Consider the following 23673-nt stretch of genomic DNA (forward strand, 5'->3'; position numbering starts at 1 on the left):
AGGGCAGATTTTACATAGAAAACAGCATTTAAGCTGCGCAGTTAGGAATTTGGCAGCAGAGAGAGGTGAATTTTGTAATGATCTGTGCAGGGAGTTCAGCCTCTTCAATTCTCAAAGATTGGAGGTCAATACCTGACTGAGAAGCAGGGCGAGGAGTCCTGGGCTGCAGTTCTGAATTGGGGCCTGGTGCCATCATGGAAGATGACACATTTCCACCCTGGGGTATCATAACAGTGGCAGGGCTGGTCATCCTTATTAATCCTAGAGAAAAAAAAAATCCCTAGAATAGAGTACTGGCATTGGCACAATGTTTGTTTTTAATGAAATATTTCAAAAATATAAGAAGGTATGGAAAATTTTTATACCACCATCTACCTTATTTAAATCTACACATTCTACCCTGCCTCCTTCAGATATATATGCAGATACACCAGAAGCTGCCGCCTCCTTCCCAATCTCATTCCATTCCCTCCTTCTTATCTTATATCTGGGGTTAACAGTTCCATGCGTGTTTACCTTTCCTACATACATAAACTGCATTACATTTTTTGTATGCTTTTAATCTTTGTATAAGTGACACCATTCTTCTTCAGTCTCCCTTTTCACTTAATATTATTTTCTGAGATTCATCCATCTTGGCTGCTATAATAGTGCCCCATTTTATGGAACCGATAAATCCATTCTCCTGCTGATGAATACTAACTTTTCATCCTCAGAATTTTGCAGTGTCATGTATTTGTCCTCTATTCCACAGACATGTAAGAGTGTCTTTAGACTATATACTTAAAATTGCTAGGTTTTAAAGTATAAGCACCTTCAATTTTACTAGATATTGGTAAACTACACTCAAAAGCAGTTACGCCAGTTTATACTCTTACTAGCAGTCTGAGAACTCCTCTTGCTCCACATCTTTCTAATTTCTTTTTATTTTTAAAAAATTTTTTGAAGATTTTTTTTCAAGTAATTTACTTAGTTGTTTGTTTATTTATTTTTGGCTGATTTGGGTCTTCGTTGCTGTGCACGGGCTTTCTCTAGTTACAGCGAGCAGGGGCTACTCTTCATTGCGGTGCACAGGTTTCTCATTGCAGTGGCTTCTCTTGTTGCGGATCATGGGCTCTAAGTGTGTGGGCTTCAGTAGTTGTGGTGCACAGGCTCAGTTGCTCCGTGGCATGTGGGATCTTCCTGGACCAGGGGTCGAACCCGTGTCCCCTGCACTGGAAGGCAGATTCTTAACCACTATACCACCAGGGAAGTCCCTAAAGATTTTTTTTGATGTGGACCACTTTTAAAGTCTTTATTGGATTTGTTACAATATTGCTTCTGTTTTATGCTTTGGTTTTTTGGTCGTGAGGCAAGTGGGATCTTAGCTCCCTGACCAGAGACGGAACCCACACCCCCTGCACTGGAAGGTGAAGTCTTAACCACTGGACCGCCAGGGAAGTCCCTCTAATTTCTGATACTATTAGACTTTCTAGGATTTAGCGTCTGTGCTCGTAAGTGAAAATAGCCTATAATTATCCTCTCTTCCTGTCCTTTAATTTTAGTATCAAGATTAAAACAACTTCAAAATGAGCTGGAAAGCATCTTTCCTCTTTTTCTATGCTCTGAAATAATATGTGTATCTGTCTTTTAAATATTTAGTAAAACTCACCTGTAAAATCATCTGAGCCTGTGGTTATACTAATTGATTCACAGGGAGACAGATTATTTCAATTTCTTAAGTAGTTATAGATTTTTCATTTGATATGCCTTATTTAAGTTTTAAATTATATTTTAAATTATATTTTCCAGAAAACTGTTTCTTTGCCAATGCTTTCAAATTTATTAGCATAAAGTTATTCATGGAATACTCTTCTTTCCATTCTTTTTTAAAATTAAGGGATTCCCCTGGTGGTCCAGTGGTAAAGAATCTGCCTTCCAATGCAGGGGATGTGGGTTCGATCCCTGGTCGGGGAACTAAGATTCCACATGCTGCGGGGCAACTAAGCCTGCGTGCCACAACCTCTGAGCTCGTACGCCTCAACGAGAGAGCCCATGTGCGGCAAACTACAGAGCCCATAGGCTCTGGAGCCTGCACGCCACAACTAGAGAGAGGCCTGCGTGCCGCAACTAAAGAGAAACCTGAGCAGACCACATGCTGTAATGGAAAAAAAAAAGGATCCTGTATGCCTCAACAAAGATCCCGTGTGCCGCAACTAAGTCCCGACACAGCGAGAAATAATAAGGAAAATAAACAAATAAATATTTTAAAAATTAAGATATAATTCACGTACTATAAAATACACCCTTTAAAGTGTATGCTTTTTTTCTTTCTTGACATTGCTTGTGCCTCTTTCTTTTTTATTTGTCTTACCAGGATCATCAATTTTAGTTGTCTTTTCAAAGAAATATCCTTTGGTTTTGCTGCTCTGTTCCATTGGGTTTTTTAATTCATACTTTACTTATCTCTGCTCTTACCTTTATTATTTCCTTCCTCCTAATTTATTACTTTGCTGTTCTTTTTCTCAATTCTTAAGTCAGACATTTGGCCTGTTAATTTTCATTTGATGTTCTGCTCTAATATAAGTATCTGAGGGCTCAAATTTTCCTCCAAATGCTATACTGTCTACATCTCACAAGTTTTGATATGTACCATTCTCATTATTCCCTTCTAAATATTTTCTAATGTCCATCATGATTGCTTTTTAAAAAATCATTGGGTATTTAGAACATATTTTAAAATTTCTAAAAATATGGGATATTTTAGTTGGTCAGTTTTTTTTTTCTTCTTCTTCTGCTTCTTTGTTTTTGGCCACTGACTTGACTTAATCGCACTGTGGTCAGAGAAAATGATCTGTGTGTTACCAATATTTGGTATTTACTGAAACCTGATGTGGGAATAACACATGGTCAATTTATATAAATGTTACTCTTGTAAAGGTTAAGAATTCTTGAATTTTTAATGTATGGTTTCTGAATATATCCATTATATCAAACTATTCTAATTATATTATTCAAGCTTTCTTTATCCTTACTAGTTTTTGCTCAATCCATCAATTACTAACCCAGGTGTGTTAAAATCTCCCCTAGGATTTGCTATCTATATGAATTCTGACCATTTTTGCCTCACATATTTTGAGGCTAGGTTATTAAGAACACAAAAGTTTAGCTATCTTCCTGAATTCTTCTTTTTATATTATACCGTGGTCCTTTTCATCCTCAGTAATGCTTTTTATCTGATAAAAATATTGTTATACTCCTTTTTGTTGGTTAATATTCATCTGGTTTCTCTATTTTTCTCTATCCTTTTAACTATAAACTGAGACCTTATGTTTTATATCATTCCTGTAAGAGCACATAACTAAATCTGAGATTATTATTCAATCTATGAATCACTTTCTTTTTATCAGTGCTTATAATTCATTTGCATTTATTGTTAATTACTGGTATATTCTGGTTTATCATTTTATGATACCACTGCTTTTTACCCTTCTTTTTCTATGCTGTTTTCCTACTTTTCCTGAATTTTATTGTATTGTTTTCATCATGCCCTTCCTTTCTACCCCCCCACTACTAGTTTAGAAGCTATACATTCTATTATTTTAGTGATATTTTTAAAATGTCAACAGACATATCTGACTTAATGTCAAAAGACCATGTATGATCATCATTATTACTAAATAAGTCAACGCTTATTTAGATTTACCCCATGTTTACCAATTATTTAGCTCACCATTCCTTCTTAGCTCTTATTTCTTCCATCTTAGGTTCAATTTTCTTCTTCCTGAAGTACATCCTTGGGCAGTTCAATTAGCAAGGGTCTGTTAATGGTAAATTCTCTTAGTCTCTTTAAAAAGGTCTTTAATTCATACTACTCTTGATACTATAGCTTTGTTTAAAATTCTGGGCTGTTAATAATTTTCTCATCACTTTGAAAATATTATTCTAATATTTCATGGCTTCCAATGTTGCCACTGAGAAATTAGCTGTGGGTCTGATAATCTTCCCTTTGTAAATAACTGGTCTTTGATTCTGAGTTGCTTTTAACATTCTCTTTGTTTTTCATGCTCTGTAGTTTTACAATTTTGTGTCTAGATGTGAATTTATTTTTATTTGTAGGGCTCAGAATTACTGGACTTCTGAATCTGGGGGCTCATGTCTTTCATCAATTCTGGAAAAATTTCAGCCATTCTCTCTTTCACTATTGTCCCTCCTCAATTTCTTTATCTTCTTCTGGAACTCTTTTCAGATATACATTCAACTTTTCATCTTATCCTTCACTTCTCTTGACCTCTTTCATATTTCCATCTCTTAATTTATTGTCTGCTGTATTCTGGGTAATTTCTTCAAACTCACCTTCCAATTCAGCTGTGTCTAATTTGCTGAATAAGTTATTCACTTCAATAATTTTAAAATTTCTATAAGTTCTGTTTTTCCCCCAAATTCACTTTGTGTTTTGATAGCGCCTTGTCCTCTTCTTAAAATTTTCATAATTTTAAACATGCTGATATTCCTATTATCTAGAATTCTGGAGGGAGGGACTCTAATTTAAATTTTATGAATTTGGAGTAGGCTTTATGAGAAATCTGCAGTGGTTTGGGGTGAGAGCTTCAACGATTATTACCACTTTAGGACCACTTAATAACTTAGCTTAGCTGTACCTGGGTCATTTCAATAATACATTAAATGTACAACATACATAAGGACAGAGAAGACAATTCTACAATCACCCTTTCTCCCACTCCTCAGCTAGAGCCCAGACCAAGAGAGACAAGTTTTGCATTTGTCTCCTTGTGCCAGAGAGTGAAAATTTTCTAATCTACCTTTTACTGAAAATCCTGGCTTCATGAAGGATTCCTAATTCTAACTACTTTATGTGGACCCAAGGCAAGGCTTCAAATTTTATCCCTCTTGGCCATTAAAACTCAAATTTCTTAGCCCCTGCAGCATCTCATTTATTTACTGCTATTCAAATTTCTTCTTTGACTTCGTTCTTGCCCTGGGGATTTCCCTTACTGTCTTACAAGCTCAGCTGTGCATTAAATGTTATATTTCATCCAGCATTTTCAGGTGTTTTGTAGTTGGGAGAGGGCAATTAGGTAAATGTTTACCTGTTAAAAATGGATTTGTTTCTACTGGTTTGCAGGGCAGAAACTGAGACACAGATGTAGAGAACAAACGTATGGATACCAAGGGGGGAAAGTGGCAGGGGGGTGGGGGTGGAGGTGTGATGAACTGGGAGATTGGGATTGACATGTATACACTGATGTGTATAAAACTGATGACTAATATGATCCTGCTGTATAAAAAAAATAGATAACTAATAAGAACCTGCTGCATATTAAAAAATTAATTAATAAAGAATGGATTTGTTTCTGAAGAACCCCACCCCATTTTTCAAAGATGGTAATTAGTGAGAAAGTTCTTAGGAGATAAGAAGAAACAGGTTTTCTTAGTCTACAATCAGCTTCCTATCCTCAGAAATGTTTAAGTGCATGCTGGCTACATGCTTAGTAGAGATACTATAGAATACATTCCAGCACTATGTGGGAATCTGGACTAGAGCCATGATTCACAACTGGGGGCAATTTCGTCCCCCAAGGGGTGTTTGGAAATGTCTGGAGACAGTTTTGGTTGGAAAAACCTGGGGGAAAAAGGTGGTGGTGCTACTGGCACCTGATAGGAGGCCAGGGATGCTGCTGAACATCCTACAGTGCATAGGACAGCTCCCCACAGGAAAGAATTATCAGTTCAAAACATCAATAGTGACACATGACTAAATGACTAGTATGGTATAATCACTAATCTTGGGATTCTATGAGGCTATGAAAAGAAAATAGGCTACGGATTTGGTTTTCATTACGAAAGACTCCTGCTTATCAGTCAACTTTCTGTTGCCAATGCTAAGAGAAGAAAATGGCATTAAGAATAATTTAGTGTAAGACATTCTAGATACACAATTCCAAAGTTATTTATTATTGTTTTAGAGGTTAGTTAAGGTCTCTTTCCCTTGAAAAATTTATCTGTTTAACCAAATGTTAAATTTTGTTTGCATCCACTATCCCAATGGACAACAGAAAAAAAACATTCTTAAAGTATGCTTGGCAGTAAAGAAAGACACCTAGGGGTTAAAATGTTACTGTGACTACAGATCATTACTAATTGATTTTTCCTGAAACTTTATACTGTATATATTATCATAGTGTCCTTCATTAAATACCAGTCTAACCTAATTTCAACCTAAAGCTTCTAAGTTTCCTATGTTGATAATGAACTACCTACACATCACTAAAATTTACACTCACTTTTCAGACATGCTTAGTAAATATGCCTGCTATTTGCCAGATACTAGGAGAGCTTGCAATTAGTGTGTTGATATTGCTTTAAGAGTCCTAATGTTTTAAGGCTGGAAGAGATCTATAACATTGTTTCTAGGACATAATTAAATATGTTTACAGCTAACTAAGGCTAGTAAATATTAAGACATCTGGCCAGAAATTGAGACCAGAACCCAGATTTCCTGAGTCTCATCCTAGGTCTAGTCTTTCTTTCACTAACTATATGCAACTTGGCTAAACTCTGCCCACTCTTCTTCTGGTCCTGGTTCTTCAGTAGTGACAACAGCGTCACCTATAATCTCTCATCAAGCTGCCTTAACACCAAATGCTCAGACTTCTATGAAGAACTATATCTTTTAACTCCCTACTATAGGTTCCAGGTTGGTTATTTTATATTTACTATATAGTACTCCAAAACAGCCCAACAACACAGGCCCTGACACATAACAGGAACTCAGTAAATGTTTGCTATATGGCTCAGGGCTCATCCATCTTTAAGCATGAGCTCAAAAGATTATAGGCACTACTATCTCATTTTATAGGTGAAGAAACTGTTGCCTGGAGAGTTACACTGACTAGCTTGAGGTAAACACTAAATGGCAGTGCCAGGATAAAAACCTAGTTCCAATTCTATATGGCCAAGTCTTCAGCTACAGTTCAGAAAAATGGCTTTATAAATTGAGCTTCTCTATTCTGCTGCATTTCTTCAAGAGCTACTGTGGTAGATGGGGAGGTGAATTATTGGGTATAGTTTCAGGTACTTACTCTCCTTCAACCATAGCAGCTGTGCTTTTCTGGCTTATTTGAATAAAAGATCCTGCAGCAGAAAAAGTTTGAAAGCCACTAGTGCTGTGAAAATAGCACTGACCTGGGGAGTTAGAGCTGTGATATTAGCCCACTGCTACTTGACCCAGGGCAAATTGCTTCCTTTCTGTGAACTCCACAGGTTCCTCAGCTTCAAATGAGAGAGCCAACTCAATTCTAATATTCTGTGACTCACAGAATATTGAGTTCAATCCCTAAGAAATTTCAGGACTGCTAAAAAGTTAGCAAAAAATTTATAACTCTCTCAAATTCTAAAGAGATAAAAACACAATATTCCACATACTTCTGCAGATTACACATAAGCATGCAAGAACTCTCAGCTCACAGATTCTCAGTCACAGAGAAAGGTGGGAGTTGGAAAGCTACACTATGCTATAAACACCCTCAGGGTAGAAGATGTTTTATTCAGTTCTACTTTCAACACTTAGCATAGGTCCTGTCATACAATGAAAACTCAATAAATGTTTGCTGCATGGTTCAGGGCTCATCTACCCTTAAGCATAAGCCCAAAAGATCACAAAGACTGTATATGCTCCATGCTCTGTGATTCTAGCCTCCTGAGAGTATAGATTCACGTCTTGCTTTCCTGAACCAATAAACAGAAATGTGTCAGGAATCCCCATCTATCTTGCAGGACCCAAATGATCATACACTAGCAAATAAAGCCAAAAAAGGAAACTAGTAAAATGTCATACAATTGAGTAGATCTCACCTGGACCACCGGCCATGGGAAATCCCGCCTCTATCCTAACTGAATTTCCGGCTCCCATGGGTCCATTCATTCTCACATCTTGGCTTCGGTTCTGAGCCAAAGCAAGGTTGATAGCACCTTCCCCTGAAAATGATAGGTAGGTTAAAAAAGGAAATCATCAGAATAAGATGCAAATTTCGTTTAAAAACAGATATGCGAGAGCTTTAGTTTTATGTGTTTTTTTTTTTTTTTTGCAGTACGCGGGCCTCTCACTGTTGTGGCCTCTCCCGTTGCGGAGCAACAGGCTCCAGACGCGCAGGCTCAGCGGCCATGGCTCACAGGCCCAGCCGCTCTGCAGCATGTGGGATCTTCCCAGACCGGGGTACAAACCCGTGTCCCCTGCATCGGCAGGCAGACTCTCAACCACTGCGCCACCAGGGAAGCCCAGTTTTATGTGTTTTTGAAGAATTACGGTAAGTTTACCACCACAAAAAGGGTGAGTTCAATACTATACTTTCTTCAACCTCACCTGAGCAGGTTCACTTACATGAAGCACAGGGAGAACATAACCAATTCTCACAATACAGCAGACAGACAATCGTTAATGATGTATGGCATCAGCAGAGAGCCTGGAACTCTGAATATTTATTTTCAACCAACTCACCTTGAATGTGTGTGTGTAGGAAGAAAATATTCTCAGAAAGTCTCAAAATCCTAGATTACGTTTTGGGAATTTATAATCAGAAATTAGAAATACAAGTAAGTTTAATGGAGAAAGAACATACGATGGCATGGGGACACTGTAATATTTGTAAGCAAAATATCATTTCCCTTTCAATGACTGCAGTATAAATAGATATGCAGCAGAGAAATTCATGCAATGAAGAGTAGACAGGTTGCTACTAATCCACCTCTGAGACATCTTACGATAAAGACCAACATTTTGTATAGGGTTTTTAATGCTTACAAAATTGTATTTCATTTGAACCTCACAATAGCCTGGTAGGTAATGTCACTAAAAGTGTTCCAATTGAGTAGACTCTAAAGTTAGAGGCAATTTAAATCTCACTTGATAAAAAGGTCTCTGAAACAAGTTTTGGGATGCCTCCTTGTGTTTAATCCCAAACTTTGACTACTGTTACTCTGGAAGACAGCACCACCTTGTGGGAAGATAAAAGTATAGCTAGCCTGTGGCTGAAAATTTGAAAGGGTGCGTTCACCTTGTTCCTTAACTTAATGTTTTACAGAGCAAGATGATAAAGAAGGAAGCCAATGAGGGCACAGCAGCTTCCTCTGTCTTGTCACTCATCTAGGTCAGCTAGATAAATAGATAAAATATTAAGTATTTTAACCCGGCAGGTAGCTTGGTAATAGGGAACAAATATACTACCAATTAAGTGACCAATCACCAGGGGCTACAAGATGTTCTAAGTTGCCTATGGGAGTCAGGAAGAAAAGAGAAAAGAGAATACAGATCTTGAGGGTTTCCACTAAAGGGAAAGAACTATTAATACACTAAACTTGCTAAGACATTCTAGGTGGAAAGAGTATTGTTCTTGAAATGGACATCAGATCATGTAAATGGCTTGTGGCTGCTACTGACAGCCCAGACGTGGTCCTTGCCTTATCTCTCTAACCTCAACTCACACTACTTTCTCCTTCAATAACAAGGATTCAGCCTCAGTGGCATTTTTTTTACTTTCTTAGGCACACAAACGCACATCTCACCTCAAGGCCTTTGCACATGTTGTTCTCTCTGCCTAGAACAGTTTCTTCCGCACTCTTCACATAAACCAACTTCTCAATTTTCAATGTAATCTTAAGTGTCACATGCCCCAAAAGGCCTTCTCCAATCTTCTATCTAAGGTGAGGTCACCCTTATCAGAACATCTTGTTACTTCTTCAGAGCACATCCCATGTATCAACAGTTACTTATTCATTCACTTATAGTTATTAACAGTTAATTAATAGTTATTAACAGTAACCCCCTTTACTCTCAATTTCCTAATTTAGATGACATATTATATGGCCACCTTATTAATTATATCCTTTAAACACTGAACAGTGCCTGGTACACAGTAGGCACTCATTAGCTATTTACTGGCTATATGATGAATAGTCATCTTATTTTAACCTTACAAAGAATCATAGGCATTTTTCTATATGATAAATGCATTCCTTGAAAACCTCGCAGTCTATAAAAATCTCACACTGAAAATAATAGGTTTTATGGGAAAAACAGTGTTGAGGCAAACTCAAAACCCATGCGGCTTTGTAACCAGAGCGCTAATAAAAACAAAAATTGGTGTAGGCAACATACCCCAAAACAGCAGAATGAAAATGACTGGTTAAAGGTGGGAAATAATGTAGATGCAGTGGACCTTTAAGCCAGTGGAGGCCACCATTAAGGTGGGCACAGGAGAAACTGAAACTTCACAAGCTGAGAGCCATGCAATGCTGAGGGTATACTTCTGGGGAAGGTACCTGAGTGTAACTTCTCATTCTTAATTTTCCTGAAATAAGCTGAAAGGACTCCCACCTATGTAGCAACAGATCTAAAGGCTATTTGGCTTTTCTTGTGGACAATTAACCCTTCTATTGCTACTAATCTAACTCCCCTTGCCCAGGGGGTAAAAAAAATCACATATGAATGAAACACAATTTCCACACTATACTACTGTTATTCTCCTATTTGCCACCTGCACGTAAGCGTAAGCTAATTGTTGTCAAGGAAACACACATAGAGAACACTACTGGCTCTCCAACTTGCTGATGGGGGTTGGCAAACTATGGCTTGTGGGCCAAATCTAGTCTGCTGCCTGTTTATTTAAATAAGTGTTATTGGAACACAGCACATTCATTTATTTACATATTGCCTATGGCGGTTTTTGCACTACTACTGTAGAGCTGAGTTGTCTTGACAGAGATCTTCTGGCCCACAGAGCCAAAAAAATTTATTCTCTGGCCCTTGACACAGACTCCTGCTTTAAATCAGAATGAATTTACAGAGGAGTCACAAAATGTCCTCAAAAAAGACATCTCCCCAACTCCCTGGCCAAAACTTAAAAGGGTACGGGGAGTATTCTTCAAAGGAGAACAGTCTGTTGGGAGGAACAACCTGTCCCTCCAGCCCTGCAGCAGACACCACGACAGTGGCAATACCTTCTCTTACAACTTAAAAGGCATCAGCCCATCACCAGTTTCACAAAAGCAACAGCTATTGCCACCACTTTCACTCCTGCCTGAATTCCCAGGGAGTGTGGAAAGAGAAAAGGAGATCACCTGGGAACATATGTGTACACTAAAAGTTAAAGAACTCTTTTCTGTAATGTGATTATCACTGCCATCTGTAAATTTTATAATTTCTTGTAATATATGTTATCTATTTGGCTTCCTTGCTGGTACTTGTATTTTAATTTATGGCTGTAACGATAAAGGGGAATCAGCATCTTACCCTTTTAAGAATCTGTAGGAAGTAGGTATGATTAAGAGAAGAAACTGGTGTTTCCTTTCTCCAGAGGAAAACACTACCACAAAGCCCTTTTAATTCAGGTAAATAGGTAAGAGAGACTATAAAATGTTTGGGGTTTTAAAGAAACTGCTTATATGTTTCTTATAAAAAATACATGTGCTTATAAAGCATAAACAGCCTATATAGTGTTATTACCAATAGTTATTTGACTTCTACTCTTCCCAGAAGTTCATCCTAGGGCTCCCCTGGTGGCGCAGTGGTTGCGAGTCCGCCTGCCGATGCAGGGGACGCGGGTTCGTGCCCTGGTCCGGGAAGATCCCACATGCCGCGGAGCGGCTGGCCCTGTAAGCCACGGTCACTAAGCCTGCATGTCTGGAGCCTATGCTCCGTAACGGGAGAGGCCACAACAGTGAGAGGCCCGCGTACCGCAGAAAAAAAAAAAAAGTTCATCCTACATCCAATACATTGCTGTGAATTAATTTTACTTTTCTGAATCCTTTTAGACAATCCAACATTTTTCAAAACAAACTGGTTATTGTTTAAGCCACTGTTTCCTTGTTTATCAAATTATGGAATTTACCCCATTTCTCAATCTATATATCTCTGAATAATCTCTCTAAATAATCTGTTTGTTGGTATCGCCCCTTCTGGGGCACAGCAACCTACAATCTTAACTGCATAAAATATGTCTCACTCCTACATACAATATGTTGACCTTTTGGTTACTGAGGTTCAATGGAGCATTTAGGTCCTATGCAAGCACAGGGTCAGGAGGGCTTGGTCCACCAGGGCAAGAAAAGGCTGGAATCACTCACTGGTTGCCACCTTGTTTACAACAACACAGGAGGGGAAAAGAAGGTTTTAGTTCATTGGGCACCAAAAGATAGAATCTCCTTTGTGCTTCCCCATACTTGGTACTTACATCTCTCAGGTTTGTCTCCCTCATCAAGGTCATGAGCTCCTTTTGAGTTTATAATGACAAAGACCATATTTTATTTATCATTTATTCTGAGGGCTGAAGCAAAGTGTTACTATTATGTATGTGCTTCCCTTGCTTTCATTCAACATATGTTTATTAAAGAACTTGACATGTACAGGCAAGCAAAAATTCAACAATGAGTGAAACAAGGTATGGTCCCTGCCCCTACTGGAGCTTGCAGTCCATGGGGGAACAAAACAATCATCAAATAACTGCTTTAATCAAAGTGTGAGAAAATGATCTGAGGGAGAAAAAAACCAGACTTTTGTAAAAGTACATGAAAAAAGACCCTGACTTAGTCAAGGAGTTCAGAAAACACCTCCTCAAGATTTAAGCTGGAAAAAAAAAAGATTTAAGCTGATACTTGAAGGCTGAGTAGGTATAACTAAGGGAAAGGGGAATGGTAGGGAACAATATCCATATAGAGAAGACATCAATGCAAAGGACTCCTGGCAGGAAGATGAAATGCATATTCAAGGAACCTAAAAAAAAGCTGAGGAGGCTAGAATAGATAGCAAGGAAGAAGGAGGAGAGTTGTAAAAGATAAGGCTAGATGAGAAAGGTAGAGGTCAGACCATGCAAAGCCTGATATTGGTCATTATTCTGTGAATAACAGCAAGCCACAGCAGGGTTTTAAGCTGTGTGTGTATACGCCATATTTTCATTTTCATTTATTTATTATTATTTTTTTTTATGGTGCGCGGGCCTCTCACTGTTGCGGCCTCTCCCGTTGCGGAGCACAGGCTCCAGATGCGCAGGCTCAGCCGTCATGGCTCATGGGCCCAGCCGCTCCGCAGCATGTGGGATCTTCCCGGACCGGGGCACGAACCCGTGTCCCCTGCATCGGCAGGCGGACTCTCAACCACTGCGCCACCAGGGAAGCCCCATATTTTCATTTTTAAAAGATCATTCTGTCAAAAACATCTGAAAAATGAATACTGCTACAAAAGGATTGTTCAGGGCCTCCTAGTCTCTGTTAGATAAATAAATACTAAATAAGGCTTATTGGGTGGAAGGAAGCAACTGAAATTAGTTATTCTTTAAAAGACAAATCAGTCCTTGGTTAGGGTACCAGTAAAATCAAAGTCTGACAGAATGACAGCCAACATCAGCCAAGGAAATGGAGTCTGAGGCTGTGGATGCTGAAGCGTCAGGACCCAACCAGAGCCTCAATTCCTCTTTATCCTAAGGTGCTGCAATGTAAAGCACAGGTGACATGAGTTATTTGGTATTCTGAATTCAACTTGAGAGGAACAGACAAAGCAGCACATGCTATATTCTACTGTTCCTATAATCTGGGTCCAGACATGCACCTTCAATCTGAACGGAGAGAATTCCCAGATCCCGAAGCTGCTGGTTGTTGCTCTGAGCCAGGATCCGTAGCCGCTCCGCTGCTTCCCGGGGGATGTTGAATGTCACACGCACGCTGTTCCAGGGCTCTACCTTCTGTACCTTTAGCTTGCTGGATTCTTGGTCATGAAAGAAAGAGAATAATATTAGTAATCTTTTAGCCATCAGAAGACATGGAATGAACAACAACAACAACAAAGTAAAGGAACAAGGTAGAATACCAGTATGGAGTAGCTGAGAGAGTTTAAGCTTTGGTATTAGATAGACTTTATTATTATTTTGTTTTTTAATAAATTTATTTGTTTTATTTATTTATTTATCTATTGATTAATTTTTGGCTGCTTTGGGTCTTCGTTGCTGCGTGCGGGCTCTCTCTAGTTGCAGTGAGCGGGGGCTACTCTTCGTTGTGGAGCACGGGCTCTAGGCACACGAGCTTCAGTAGTTGTGGCTCGCGGGCTCTAGAGTGCAAGCTCAGTAGTTGTGGCACACAGGCTTAGTTGCTCCGCGGCATGTGGGATCTTCCTGGACCAGGGCTCGAACCTGTGTCCCCTGCATTGGCAGGCAGATTCTTAACCACTGCACCACCAGGGAAGCCCAGACTTTAAGTTTAATCCCAGCTGTACCATTTAGCACCTGGGTGACCATGAACAAGTTATTTCACATTTCTGAAACTTACCTTTCTCGTCTCTAAAACCATGAAAAAACTACTTCATGAGATTGTGTTAAATGAGATAATAATATGCCAAAAATCTAGCATAGGATCTGACACACCATAGGCACTAAATAAATGGAAAGCAGTAAGATGGAGTAAGGAACATAAGAGAGAAGGGAGAGATAAGTTTAAATTAATAGAATAAGGTCTACTTCTGGACTCAGTTCAATGTATGTGAACTGAGAAGCTAAGAATATTTAAGTTTCAAATTTCAAGTGAAATTTTATAAAAATTTAACTGGCAGATAGGCCAATTGTAAGATATTAGGGAATCTGTAGCTACAATTCACTAAACTTAAAGAAAGAGCACTAAAAAGGAAAATAGTAGATTCACTTATAAAATGTTAAGCAATTTTACTTCTTCAAACGAAACAATTGAAATTTTAATACTCATATTTAAATTTTCACTGGGCCTCTCTGTGAAAGATATTCATAGAGGGAGGGAGCAAACATTTCTTCCAATATCCTATAAATGCTTCAATTTAAGGAAGGCTTAAATCTTGATTCTTTATGTGTCTCATTTTTAATCTTTTTCTACTTTAAACAATTTCTACTGAAGCATACCAAACTGAGGAGAAAAGCAACATAAATTTGACAACTACATTTCAGTTAGGATATAAAAACATTACATTTCAGCAAATCTGAAAAGTCAATGCAAACTTTAGAACATGTTTTAAAATTAAGATGCAAAAGTTAAACTAATTGAGCAGGTAATGTTGTCTGTAATTATATTTCACAGATGGAATGCAAATCCCAGGTCCAGTTAGATAATAAAAAAACATTTTTCCCCAACAACCCCAGACAAAATAATTTTCTCTTTTGTTATAAACTCAGCTACATTAAATCTCTTATATCCTCCATTCAATTATACATTCCAGTATTGAGAAAATGGTCATACAGGAATATCTATTCTCAAAATAAGAAATATATATGGATACAGGAAAGTGCCTACATGTTGCCTAAAGCCACTGCCACCTCCAAAATCATTATACGTTATACATTTATCCAGACAGGGAGTCCACTTGTTCTTATGTGGAAAAAAGAGACCATTTGCTAAGAGCAGAAGGTTAATACAATCACAGAGATTTAGGAAGGATTATGCAATATTTAGTTCAAGTCTATTTTATAGGTGAGGAAACTGAAGCCCAGAAAGTCTAAGAGATTTGCCCAGAATCCAGTGGCTACCTAGCAGCATCATGGCATAAGAATCCAGATCTGCTTTTCAGGTCATTTTTCTTTCCATGATATTTATGCATACAAACAGCAAAAGGTAGGGAGCTTGAGATCCTGGTACCACAGAGTATAGATGCTTCAGGGCTTCTTCCCAATCTGAACAGTACTGCAATCTTATACTTATGTGGTCTAGACAAACATTAAATTTGCTTATGACATTATCTACTTGTGATAAGCCTGCAGAAAAATCTTTAACTGTAACAGTTATATTTTATCAAAATTTTTAACTTCCATCATATTTGAGAACAACTGACTTAAAATACTTTTTGGATCAAGACTATAACTGATAACCATAAGTCTGAGTTTGCTAATTTATTTAAAAGCCATTAATAAACTAATTCAGCAATTTAAAAACAAGAAAAAAATGTGGATAATTAAGAGCAATGAGCAGGACTTCCCTGGTGGTCCAGTGGTTAAGAATCCGCCTTCCAATGCAGGGGACGCAGGTTTGATCACTAAGATCCCAAATGCCGTGGGGCAACTAAGCCCACACACTGCAACTACTGAGCCCGTGTGATCTGGAGCCTGCGCCCCACAACTAGACAGCCTGAGTGCCGCAACTACTGAGGTTGCGAGCTCTAGAGCCCAAGGCCAAAACTAGAGAGAAGCCCATGTGCTACAACAAAGAGTCCGTGTGTCACAACGAAAGATTCCACATGCCGCAACGAAGATCCCACGTGCCGCAACTAAGACCCAACACAGCCAAATAAATAAATAAATATTTTTTTAAAAAAGAGCAATGAACAATTTCAGGTGCAGCTAGCCCTTAAGATATGATATATTATGACATGATTATGGTGATAATTACAACTTTCACCATAAAAGTCTCTAATACTATGTTAAATAATCCAGAACTACAGAGAAGTCTTATATAACATAGCAAAAAAAGGACCCTTGAAAAAAAAGACAGCTCTCCTCCTGACATCAATTCTAATGAATAAGACCCCAAAACCTAAAAAAGTTGGTTAGCACTTAATCAAGATCTGTGATAAAAGGATAAAATCTAGGCTTTGTACTATGTCTGAAGGAATTAAATAATTGTGCTACCCAGAAAATATGGAGAACATCTAAACCAAAGTTGACAAGCACAACTTCCCACAAGACCACTACAGGTTATCTAAATGTGTGAAGAGGACAGATGGGACTGTCGTGAGGGGAGGGCCTGCCTTCAGTGGCAGCTGCTACTCAGCACCACCTGGGATAGGAGAGCTCAATGTTATCTGACCTTTCCTGTTTAAAGACAAATCTAAAATATGAATTTATTTATTTATTTATTTTGGCAGTACGCGGGCCTCTCACTGCTGTGGCCTCTCCCGTTGCCGAGCACAGGCTCCGGAAGCGCAGGCCCAGCAGCCACGGCCCAAGGGCCCAGCCGCTCCGCGGCACGCGGGATCCTCCCGGACTGGGGCATGAACCCGTGTCCCCTGCATCGGCAGGCGGACTCCCAACCACTGCGCCACCAGGGAAGCCCCTAAAATCTGAATTTTAATGTAAAATACCTCATTTTTTAAAGCAGTGGCAATGAAATTCAAACATTAAAAAAAAAAAAAACCCAAAAATTAAAGTGGACCTTAACACATGGCTGCACATGGATACAGCAGGCTATCGGTTAACCTCTGACCTAAAATTTAAAAGAACAAATTTCAGGTTCATTTTAAGTAGAACCATGGAGTAAAAGATTTTTGTAAGTTTTAAGTCACCTCAAAGATCCAGTCTTACTTCTTCATTTTATAGGTAAGGAAACTAAAGACCAGAGAGCTAAAATTAGATAGAATTACTCCTATCCATTAGGACAGATAATTTAAGGATTACTATGCTAAGTAATGCTTTATTATGTTCAGTTACTCCATGTACTTAAAAAAATACAACAGCATTTCTATTAAAAAAAAATCCTAAAATTCCAACTCTGCAATTAAAATCAGACTTTCAACCTACTACAACCACAGTTGTATTTGTAAAACTCGAGATAACCATAGAATGACAATTCAAAAAGAGTAACAAGAAGGAAAAATAAAGCAAATTACCCATGTGTAACAAATTGGGCACGTTCTCCAATATTGTGTCCAATTTCCATTTGAAGTCTTTATCATCTATATTTCCTTTGAAGGCCACAAAGATTGTGGAATCCTCCAAAATACTATCACTTTTTGAGTCATCATCTTCTAGTCCAGAGTCAAAATCCATCTCTGAGTCCTCCACTGTTGATGAACACAAGGAAGTATAGATGTCTTCTAAGTTTGGAAGGTCATCCAAAACCATGGTGAATATTATTCCAGAAGCATATGCCAAGTGGACAATAAAAAAACCTTTGAAAACAGAAGATACAAAAAGCATTACAATGCATAATTATACAGTCAACAATGTATAATTATAGTTCTTTGAAAACTGTAATTTATTTGCCAAATAATAAGGAAGTACTATAAAAATTAAAAAATTACAGAGAGGATACGCTAGTTTAATTAAGATATTCTATAATAGTTCTTAAAGATACTAGAAATAAAAACATACCAGTTTTAAATAAAATTTCTTTTATTGGTCAGCCTAGAATATGGGTAGAAGGGAACGAAAGATCACAAGAAAATAAAATAGGTATTTTCTGAGAATTAATTCATATTAGCCTTTGGTTGACTCCCACAGAGCAAGACTGGGGTTGACGCCAAGACTCCCCTTACTCCTGTCCTAACAAAAGCTTCAGAGCAGCCAAGGTTTCTAAAGACCTCTGCTTTAACCAGCAAAGGACAACTTGACCTAACTAAGAGCATCTGCAGGACTACCTAAAATCCTAAAGTTTTTCATGAGGACCATTTAAAACAACTTTTAAAGGGTTATTAATAGTCGCATAGCTGAAAATAATGATTCAGAAACAAAACAAAGACACAAAAATTTAAAAATACTTTTGCAAAAGGAAAATAAGTGGTTAACACATATTTACAGAGGCAAAGAACTATGTCTACGACAGAACTAAATTACTTTTTAACTTTTAGGTCTAGGGAAGTCACATTTTCTGCTATTTTCAGTTATGTTGCCTACCAAAGAGTACAAATATTAAAGACCACACCATGTGGCCATTTCCTCCATTATCTTTGGGATTGATGATCACATTCTTAACCCAAAAGTGAATGAATGGACATTAATTTTCAGCATTTGTGTTAAGCAAGAATGGTATAGAAACATAAGAACCTCACACATATCTTCTAATTTAAAAAAATTCCCTATATAAAGCATAATTAAAGCTATTTTTTTAAAAGATGGATAATAAAAAAAGGACTGAAAATAAACCCACTAAAACGCAAATAGTGATTGTGCTAGGTTGGTAAGATTGTTGGTAAATTTTCTTTTCCTATTTTCCAAAAACGCTATGAGTCATTAGGAAAATGCAAAGCTAAATATGCTGTAATATGGTTATACTACTTGCATAAATAGAAAAAAAGTATCAACTTTTTAAAACTGTTTAACTTTTCTTTTTAAAATAATCACTAAACTTCAAGAGCAAAGGCTTTTCAAAAACCAAACCTAAGCAATTTTAAGGGGGAAAATTCCTCTGTTGTAAATAAAAATGGAAAAAAACTTTTACATTTGAGCAGAGAGTGTCTTATAGTCTGGCAATTATAACCTTTTCTAGTACCATTGGTGTTACAAAGGAACAGTGTAATTTGGATGGTTAAGAAAAAATAGCATGCAAGAGGGAAGAGATATGGGAACATATGTATATGTATAACTGATTCACTTTGCTATAAAGCAGAAACTAACACACCATTGTAAAACAATTATACTCCAATAAAGATGTAAAAAAAAAAAAAAAAAAGAAAAAACAGCATTCAGGACTTCCCTGGTGGCACAATGGTTAAGAACCCGCCTGCCAATGCAGGGGACACGGGTTCGAGCCCTGGTCCGGGAAGATCCCACATGCCGTGGAGCAACTAAGCCTGTGTGCCACAACTACTGAAGCCCACGCTGTGCAACAAGAGAAGCAACCACAATGAGAAGCCCCCGCGCTGCAACTAGAGAAAGCCCGCGTGCAGCAACAAAGACCCAAAACAGCCAAAATAAATAAATAAATTAATTTAAAAAAATAAAGTATACAATTCAATTTAAAAAAAGGAAAGTAGCTTTAAAAAAATAAAGAAAAAACAGCTTTCAGAAAATCCTTTATAAATATCATTGCCATTAGTTAACTGCCACCTACATTTTACAGATATTCAAGAACTTTAGAGGTAAATAAACAAAACTAAAAAAGATTTTTAGGGCTTAAAAGCTGCTGCTTGGAAATTCCCTGGCGGTACAGTGGTTAGTGCTCCGCGCTTCCACTGCAGGGGGCACAGGTTCAATCCCTGGTCGGGGAACTAAGATCCCGCATGCTGCATGGTGAGGCCTAAAACAAAAACAAAAAAACCCTGCTGCCCAGCAGAAAGAAGTCTGATTGCTGAAAATGCCTGGAAAACTGTAGCTATTTAACAGCTGTTTCAAAGTTGAAACAACTGCAAGACGGTAATTTAAAATTTAAGACACGTTTTCCAAAAGAATCTTTAACTGGAAAGGAGAAAACCAACTAAAAAACCTGCACTTTGATGGTCTTCTGAAGAGGTTGTTGGTCATGCCACGAAGGCTGTGTATTCAGATTTGGAAAACCCTCAACTGGTAGACAAGAAGTCAGCTAATTCAAATTTAGGAATTACCAGTTTAACAGTACTATGGGCATTATACATGTGCTTAAAAAAAAAAACAAGAAATAGAAAGTCAGCCTATGAAAAAAATTACTGGCCTTCCCTACAAAAAAAATTTTTTAAAGAAACTTCTTCCGGGCTTCCCTGGTGGTGCAATGGTTAAGAATCCACCTGCCAATGCAGGGGACATGGGTTCGAGCCCTGGTCCGGGAAGACCCCTCATGCCGTGGAGCAACTAAGCCCGTGCAGAGCAACTAAGCCTGTGCGGAGCAACTAAGCCCGTGTGCCACAACTACCGAGTTTGTGCTCTAGAGTCCGCAAGCCACAACTACTGAAGCCCACGCACCCTAGAGCCCGTTCTCCGCAACAAGAGAAGCCACTGCAATGAGAAGCCCATGCACTGCAACGAAGAGTAGCCCCTGCTCACCGCAACTAGAGAAAGCCCGCGTGCAGCAACGAAGACCCAATGCAGCCAAAAATAAATAAATTTATAAAAATTAAAAGAAAATGAAACTTCTTCCAGATAACATATTCTTTGAGATTAATGCCCACTTAAAATCTAAGGATTTATTATCAAAATAATGGAGTAATCTTTGAGTGAAAATGTAGTTCAGTGAAAATTCTCTCCAAGAGTATAGCTGACTAGCTCAAGAGACTCATTTGCTTATTCATGGTCATCTATCATGAGCATGCGCTATTTCTTTGTGTTTGCTAAAATTAACCACCAGTTATCTTGCTCACCCACATAATTTTCAGATTACCTACTGATTTAACTTCTTATTGGGGCTATTTTGATCTTTTATAAAGAATCTAAAAACAAATATGATATTTAGGAGAAATTTTAAAAGCAAGCATATTATTTATTCTACTTGTCCAAGGCAGAATGAAAAATATTTCCAAATGAAATCATTTCAGGAGCCAAAGAGCTCCAGTTGATAAAGGAAAGCTTTTTTTATGGAAGAATGCCAACTTAAATATAAAAAGATGGTGTCAATAGAAAACCCCCAGTTTTGCAATCCCTAATAAAATAATTCAGGCAAGGATCATCAGTAAGGAAAAAACACTATGTGAAAATTTGACAGAGTTCTGGATAGTTACACGATGTCAAAGTATCATCCCAGATATCTGCTGCTTGGCAAAGGGAAAACTGTAACTTCACAACGGAAAGACTTGACTTCTACCACTTGAATGCAATGATCCACCTCAGCATCATTAACAGAGAAACAACCAGAAATTATGTACAATATTAAGTGCACAGCATTACCTATGAAATATTCCTGCCAAAATGTTTAACCTGAATCTAGCAAGTTTTTAACAGGAGACAGAGGAACAAGTTAAAGAACACCATGAGGAAATAATTAGGGAAATCTAGAGTGTAGGATTTCTACAGCACAATTGGCTTGGCCTCTTCAATAAGTCAGTGGTCACAGGGGAAAAAAAGGGTGGGTAGAACTGTTCTACATTAAAAGAGACTTAAGAGCTTTAAAAATCAAGTGCAATGGGGACTTCTCTGGTAGTTCAGTGGTCAAAGAACCCACCTTCCAATGCAGGGGATGCGGGTTCGATCCCTGGTCAGGGAACTAAGATTCCACATGCTGCAGGGCAACTAAGACTGTGCACTCTAGAGTCCGCACACCATAGCTAGAGAGCACGTGTGTGCTGCAACAACTGAGCCCACGCGCTCTGGAGCCCACGTGCCACAACTAGAGAGAAGCCCATGCCACAACGAAGAGCCTGCCTGCCGCAACTAAGACCCAATGCAGCCAAATAAATAAATATTTTTTTAAAATATCAAATGCAATGTACAGTATTTTACTGGATCTTGGTTTGAAAAAAAACAGATGCAAAGCACATTTTTAGGATAATTAGGGAATTATTACTAATTTTGTTAGGTGTGATAATAATGGTGCTGTGGTTATTTTGGACAATGTTCTTTTTTTTTTTTTTTTTTTTTTGCGGTACACTGGCCTCTCACTGTTGTGGCCTCTCCCGTTGCAGAGCACAGGCTCCCTCCGGACGCGCAGGCTCAGCAGCCATGGCTCATGGGCCCAGCTGCTCCGCAGCATGTGGGATCTTCCCAGACAGGGGCACAAACCCGTGTCCCCTGCATCGGCAGGCGGGCTCTCAACCACTGCGCCACCAGGGAAGCCCACAATATTCTTATTGTCTCTTAAGACATGCATACTGAAGCATTTATTTATTTTTTTGGCCACATCACATGGCACGAGGGATCTCAGTTCCCTGATCAGGGATCAAACCCGTGCCCCCTGCAATGGAAGCACAGAGTCTTAACAACTGGACTGCCACGGAAGTCCCAAGAGATGCATACGGAAGCATTTTGAGGTAAAATGTCATGATGTCTGCAATTTACTCTTGAAAAAAATGAGGAAAAAACAGATTAATCAAATATAACAAGATGTTAATAATGGCTAATTATAGGTGATGAGTATACAGGTGTTCATTATATTTTTATTTGTACTATAAATTATAAATATTTGAAATTGATCATAATAAAGAATTGTTTTTTTTTAAAAAAAAAAAGGAAAAAGAGGACTTCCCGGGAGGTCCAGTGGTTAAGACTCCACGCTCCCAGTGCAGGGGGCACGGGTTCAATCCCTGGTGGGGGAAGATCCCACAAGCCATGTAGTGTGGCCAAAAAAAAAAAAAAAGGGAAAAAACAAGCATACCAGAAACATAGTACTGCTCCATGGTAAAACTCTGCCAGACATCAGGAATGCTAAGAAGCTTATCTATGAACATCTTCCAAATCACAGTATGTTTTAAAAATAAACATATTTGAACATATATATTTATAAATATATAAATTTATATATATTACATATATTTAATTACTTACACCAGTCTTTTCCGGTTTAAATATATATTTTATATGTATATTTATATATATTCAGATTCCTATGTAAATAATGGTTAAAAGAGTGTCACAGACTATTCAGATTATCTGCCATTTGAGCAAAAAGACAAGATGCTATTATGCACCTCAGAAATCACAAATTCATATACCTACAGGGGTCAGGAACATAAAGTAAGTAAGAGAAGAACACTGAACATTAAATGCATTTGCACATACTGTATGAATGGTTTGGGCAATAGGAAACTTGCATACCCATCTATGCTCAGCAGCTGCTACTCTGTCCCACTTTATTACTTTCTTTCTGGAGGGACAGAAGGTGTTATACAGGCCCAGGACTAACATTCTCAATTTTAAGAATAGACTAAAATCCATATATTTAGTAAAATCTCCAAATTTTAAAACTGATTTATATTTCTGGAAAATACTCTATGGGCCAAATGAAACTCACCGCAGCTGCATATGGCCCACAGGCCATCAGTTTTCAATTTCTAATTAAATCATGACTCACAAGATTGACTGACAGAACACTAGGCCCCAGTATACTACACTGGGTTTG

The 23673-nt window shown here is 38.1% G+C and overlaps 1 protein-coding gene across 7 annotated transcripts in view; it reads right to left on the reverse strand.

Moving 5' to 3' along the window:
• The window catches only part of NCOA6 (nuclear receptor coactivator 6), a 98432-nt gene that overhangs the window by 35155 nt on the left and 39604 nt on the right, over positions 1-23673 (reverse strand). For all 7 annotated transcript variants that reach the window (XM_082858208.1, XM_082858203.1, XM_082858204.1 and 4 more), the window contains 4 exons: positions 17603-17884; positions 13598-13753; positions 7855-7977; positions 133-261 (listed from right to left, as the gene is read on the reverse strand). In XM_082858208.1, coding sequence (XP_082714334.1) covers positions 133-261; positions 7855-7977; positions 13598-13753; positions 17603-17837 — 643 coding nt within the window. In that variant the 5' untranslated portion in view covers positions 17838-17884. The remainder of the gene's footprint in view (positions 1-132; positions 262-7854; positions 7978-13597; positions 13754-17602; positions 17885-23673) is intronic.

The sequence above is a fragment of the Leucopleurus acutus genome, assembly GCF_964270905.1.
Source record: "Leucopleurus acutus genome assembly, chromosome: 16".
NCBI lineage: Eukaryota > Metazoa > Chordata > Mammalia > Artiodactyla > Delphinidae > Leucopleurus > Leucopleurus acutus.